Source organism: Bacillus rossius, chromosome 1 (genome assembly GCF_032445375.1).
Source record: "Bacillus rossius redtenbacheri isolate Brsri chromosome 1, Brsri_v3, whole genome shotgun sequence".
In the NCBI taxonomy this organism is placed as follows: domain Eukaryota; kingdom Metazoa; phylum Arthropoda; class Insecta; order Phasmatodea; family Bacillidae; genus Bacillus; species Bacillus rossius.
Window position 1 is genome coordinate 117,642,944 of NC_086330.1, and position 5,547 is coordinate 117,648,490.

General features: G+C 46.6%; 1 protein-coding gene across 1 annotated transcript; it reads left to right on the forward strand.

The window, feature by feature from the left end:
* Window positions 1-475: 475 nt before the first annotated feature.
* On the forward strand, window positions 476-5,263 carry LOC134529430 (uncharacterized). Its single transcript, XM_063363514.1, has 4 exons — window positions 476-557; window positions 1,812-1,916; window positions 2,016-2,095; window positions 2,300-5,263. The coding sequence occupies exon 4, from the start codon at window positions 3,914-3,916 to the stop codon at window positions 5,261-5,263; it is 1,350 nt and encodes a 449-aa protein (XP_063219584.1). The 5' UTR covers window positions 476-557; window positions 1,812-1,916; window positions 2,016-2,095; window positions 2,300-3,913.
* Window positions 5,264-5,547: the final 284 nt, after the last annotated feature.

Below are 5,547 nucleotides of genomic sequence, written 5' to 3' on the forward strand. Positions count from 1 at the left end.
GCTTACAGTCAGTTATTTAAATATGACACTGTTGAAAAAAAATCGTATAAATTAACATAATTGATATATTTTTCAATACGTTAGTAATTTTTTCCTTTGGAGCAAACCGAGTATCATGGTGAATCTTCCAGCTGCCAGGAGCTGAGTGAATCTGATTGGCTAGTGGATATCCCCACCGTGCAGTCGACAGTAGGCGGGGATTGTCAGCCTCCCTCCCGATTTCCCCCTACAACCCTCCCAATTCCCCCCCCCCCCCCCCACCCTCGGCCAGCCACCCGTAAATTTCAAATCGCACTAACCATAGCACGCAAATCCCTTCCCACTTTTCCCCTCGATTCTCCCCCCTCGTCCCTTCCCCTAATTGCAAAAATCGTCCTGACATAGCAGCGGCTCCCACGCACCCTGATTGGCTGGAGCCTGTGACCAAGGGGGGGAATTTACCTATAAATTAGCGAGAAGGAGCGGCATATCGTCATTTCTGCCTCTGCGTCCGGATGAGTTTGGTTGAGTTCGTGAGCGACTGCCCTGCCTTCCTTCTCTTTGACTCCAGCAGCTTGGTAAGTACAAATCCTCCGTTAATTTTAACTTTGAAAATTTTTCCGTAATTTTAACTTTGAAATTTTTTGGATCTTTTTCCAACTTTGAAATTTTCCGAACGTTTTCAACTTTGAAAATTTTCCGGAACGTTTTTAACTTTGAAATTTTTTTGAACTGTAATTTTTTTTAATCTTTTACATTACGGTCTCACGTGTGTGTACGCCTTCGCTACGTCCTTCACTCAGTCAGCAAGCCTAACAGCTGGCCACTGGGTGAAGGCCGGAGCTGAGCCAGCTAGTACGTGACGTGGTGATAACACCCGAGCGAGCACGCACGCACGGCTGACGCGACGCCTGCTTTCGCCCCAGCCAGCCGGCCGGCAGAGAGAGCGTAGAAATAATAATAAAAAGAGAAGCAAAGCATACGCACGAGGCATAGTAATCGTATGTTTTCCAAAAATGTTTAAGAAATTATTACAATTTCCGTCTCGTAATTTTTGAGTGTGTTTATTTTTTCACGTCTGAGATTGGTACTGCTTAGATGATTTGTGCGAGTGGAACTGTTTAGATGTCACGTCTGCGTTAGGTTCAGTAGTAATATTTTACAGTCGCGATTAATTTTTTTTTCTAGTCGAAATTATTAGTGCCATCAGTTGCAGTATATTTCATCTTGAAAAAATATTTTTCCCTGGCATACATGTTAGTTATTATTCATGCATGTACGAATTAGCTTGAAACAAGATGGATGCCATGCACACAGTGTTGAGAGAGACTGGTGCCGTACCGACGGGTAGCGCGCAGAGCATCCCCTCCCCTTCCCTGCTTCCCCTCTCGCCAATAAGCACTCTCTCCCTCCTACCGACCCTTTCCAGCCCCCCTCCTGCAAAGGTCCTGCCTCGAGCGTTCGTGTCCTTGCGCTACGTCTGTGTTACCAGCTGACATAATTCCTATGCGTGCCGCACGGCGCGCTCGAATCCCCTGACGTGCAAAATTATTACAATAGTAGTTTATACTATTAATTACAGTGATAAAAAATTAATGTAGATATTTCGATAAATAAAGTCTCGGTAATGTTTCATTCAAAGTTTTCTTTTCCATTTTTTTACAAAAAGTTTATTTTACAATATTAATAACAACATTTTATAATTTTTTACTGCTAAATATAAAACAGTATAGAAAATGAGCACTTGTTACCTATTCATACACGCATAATACATAAACACGAGCATTTTCAATACGTCTACAACTATTTAACATAATATGGATGTTACACAGGTATTCAGCGTATCCTCTCTTCACGTCGAGCTACCTTCGCGTGTGATCCGTGGAGAGAGCACCTGTCTGCCCTCTGGAGTCCTGCACCGTTCCTCTTCGTTTCCGGTCAGTACATGAGAAATAAAAAACGTATACGTTCCCCATCACTTATAAAATTAGGCGTGTACGTATACTTAGCCAGGCGGTCTCTTTTCTGTGTTACAGGTTCCTGTGTCCTGTACGGCGTTCCAGCCCTTCGTTGCGCGTGCGTGCAGTACACACAGCTTCACTAGTTTTTTCTTCTGGTAAGTTGATTTTTTTTAATTTCCACTTTTGCTTGTATACATGTATGTGTGCTTGTTTCTGTGTGCGTGTAACTGTCTTTATGCAAGTGTATTTTGTTTCTGTGTGTGTGTGCGCGTGGTTGTCTTTAAGCACGTTTCTGTGTGTGTGTTTGTGTGTGTTCATTTGCTGTTCTTGTTGCTATAATTTTTTCGTTGGTGTTACAGACTTCATCATGAAGAGGACATCGACTGGTGTTCCCGTGGCCGAGCCCTCGACTTCGGGAGCCCGCCAGCCCGCCTCCGGAGCCCTCCAGCCCTCAACATCGGGGCCAGCACAGGTATGTGCACCGTCATCAGGGAATGGGTGTGCCTACTGTGGCAAATTGTTTTCTGCTAGCCGTAATGCCAGACGGCACGAGAAAGTGTGTGCGGAAAATCCTGGCCGCACTGTTATAAATCAGTGCCATACTTGCGGCATGTCGTTTTCACGAATGGATACTTTGAACCGTCATCTGTCATCATGTCGTGCCACCACCGAGCACAGCTTCGGCTCGAGATGCCAGTTTTGCGGGCAGCAATTTGAACATAGTCACCATGCCAGACGACATGAAAAGAGCCAGTGTCTGTTCAATCCTGAGCGCATATCATTTACATGCACTACATGCCAGGGCGAGTTTACTCGAAAAGATAATTTATTGACGCACAGAAAGACGTGCAATGGTCTGGCCGCTAAGAGACGGCGCGTAGACATGGTCTCTAGCCTGCAACAGCCCGGCCCCAGAACACGTCCGCAATACGTGGCGAGTGTGCCCGACCAGGCACAGCGAGACTTGAAGGCGCAAGCGCCTGACCAAGCTCAGGTTGACTTGGGGGCAGGAGGTACCGGGTTGGTTGAGGTGGAGAGTGCGTTCCGCCGGAACATTAAGCATATGTGGCGGAAAACAATAATGGTGCAACAAAGGATATTTGCACTTACATGGCCCATATGAAGACTAACCTGATAAATCAGATATCACATGAAGTTCAAGAAAACGGCCCAGTAAAATTCAACATCTGGCTCGAGTGTGACTATGTCAAGCCAGCCCCCTTCGATGAAGGCATGGACAAAAGAGCGTTCAAGACCAAAAACATTCCTATTTACGAAGTGAGCGATATTGAAGAAGCCATTGATGAAAGTATATTGAAAATATGTAAAGAAGAGGAAGATTATGCCAGCAAGGGATCTGGATGGACCTTGTCTGCCATGAAGCGACTCCAGCTCCGCTTCAACAAGTTAGTGCCTCTTCGAGTATCTTCATACATTGATCTGCCTGTCGCCATCAAGAACCGCGAGGCTATAATAAACCCCAAGAACCTCAGTGACAACATGTGTTTCAAGTGGGCATACTGGCGCGGTACGTGGAGGGGGAGAATCCCCAACGTGTGGACAAGAGGTACCACAAGCTTGAAAATAAATTTGATTTTTGAGGGCTTGAGTTCCCCACCCCCCTCCGCCAAATCAAGATCTTCGAGAGGAGCAATCCCGATGTGTCCATCAACGTCTACAACATTGACGAGGACAACAAGATCGCGCCAGTGCGTGTGGGGAAGTATGAGAAACGACATCATTTCGACCTCCTGCTGCTGTCTAACGAAGAAAACAACTCGCACTTTTGTTATATAAAAAACTTTTCACGCCTTGTCAGACCCCAGATCACAGCTCATGACCACAAAATACATGTCTGCAAGAGGTGCTTCACTTATTATGATGACCAGCTCCGTGAATCAGGACTGTCAGGGCAGCAGTGTCTCGACGTGCACAGAAAATTCTGCAACACCCACGCTCCTGTGCGCGTCGAGATGCCTAAGCCAGAAAAGAACGGCCAGCCCCCAGTTATGAAATTTAAAAACTATCATCATATGACAAAAATGCCCATAGTAGTGTATGTGGATTTTGAAGCCCTGCTAGTACCCATCCAGACATGCCAGCCGCACCCCCAGAAATCAGGCACTTATGCATATCAAAAACATGAGGCATATAGCTATTGTATACACGTTAAGACCGACAATGACGTCATCCCAGCAACGCTCACTTCCTCGCTGCCACAAGAACCTATACTCTACAGGGGTCCCGATGCTGAGAAGAAGTTCGTGGAGACGATTGTTGTAATCGGAAATAAGGTAAAAGACATTTACGAGACCAGCCTGCCCATGTCGACGCTGACGGCACAAGAGTACGTCAGCTTCGTCGCAGCCCAACAGTGCTGCTATTGTAATATGGTATTTACGGCTGATAATTATAAAGTCAAGGACCACGACCACTTCAGTGGAAAATACCTCGGCGCCACCTGCAACAGCTGCAACCTTCTGCGCAGGCGGCCCAAGAAACTGGTGGTTTACTTTCACAATCTTGCCTACGATGAGAAGTTCATAATAAAACAGCGGGGCTTTGACAACAAGGAAATATTCATCATCCCCCACACGCAAGAGAAGATGGTAACATTTTCAAAGAAGCTGGGCGACAAGTTTTCAGTGCAGTTTGTCGATAGTTTTAGATTCATGGCTCACAGTTTGGCGTCCCTTGCGTCGTACCTGCCAGCCGACCAATTCAAAGAGACTTCAAAGTATTTTACATCGGAAGAAATGTCCCTCGTCACGAGAAAAGATGTTTTCCCCTACGATTACGTATCAAGCTGGGAAAAACTGGACGAGCCGCAACTGCCACCTAAAGTAGAATTCTACAATAAACTAAATGACAGCAACATAAGTGAAGAAGATTATCATCATGCAAAAGCGGTATGGGACAAGTTCGGCTGCGTGACCCTGGGCGTCTACAGTGATGTGTATCTCAAGACCGACGTACTGCTGCTCGCAGATGTTTTTGAGAGCTTTCGTCAGCTGTGTCTGACAACGTATGGCCTTGACTGCAGCCACTACGTCAGCGCGCCAGGGTTCACGTTCGACGCAATGTTAAAGGAGACGCAAGTACGGCTGGAACTGATGACCGATTATGATATGTATATGTTCATAGAGGCTGGGATCAGGGGCGGGGTCGCTCAAGTGGTGAAGCGTCACTGTAAGGCAAACAACACCTGCCTTCCCCGCACCTACGATCCCAGCCAGCCGTCAAATCATATAATGTATGTTGACGCCAACAATTTATATGGGTGGGCCATGTCGTTGCCTCTTCCGACCAACGGCTTCAAGTAGGTGGGCGCTGATATCGACATGATGTCGATACCTGACGAGGGGCAGACGGGCTACATCCTAGAAGTTGATGTGGAGTATCCGTCTGCCCTCCACGAGGAACATAAGGACCTACCGTTCCTACCCGTCAGCCAGTGCCCGCCCGGCTCGCGTCAGTCAAAACTGATGACGACGCTCGAGCACAAGGAACACTATATAGTTCACTACAGAAACTTGAAGCAAGCTCTCCAGCATGGACTGCGAATAAAAAAAATACATAGAGTCCTGGAATTCAATCAGCGTGCCTG

Coding starts and splice junctions, on each gene's coding strand:
- LOC134529430 (XM_063363514.1), top strand. CDS start 3,914: ATGCCTAAGCCAGAAAAGAACGGCCAGCCCCCAGTTATGAAATTTAAA.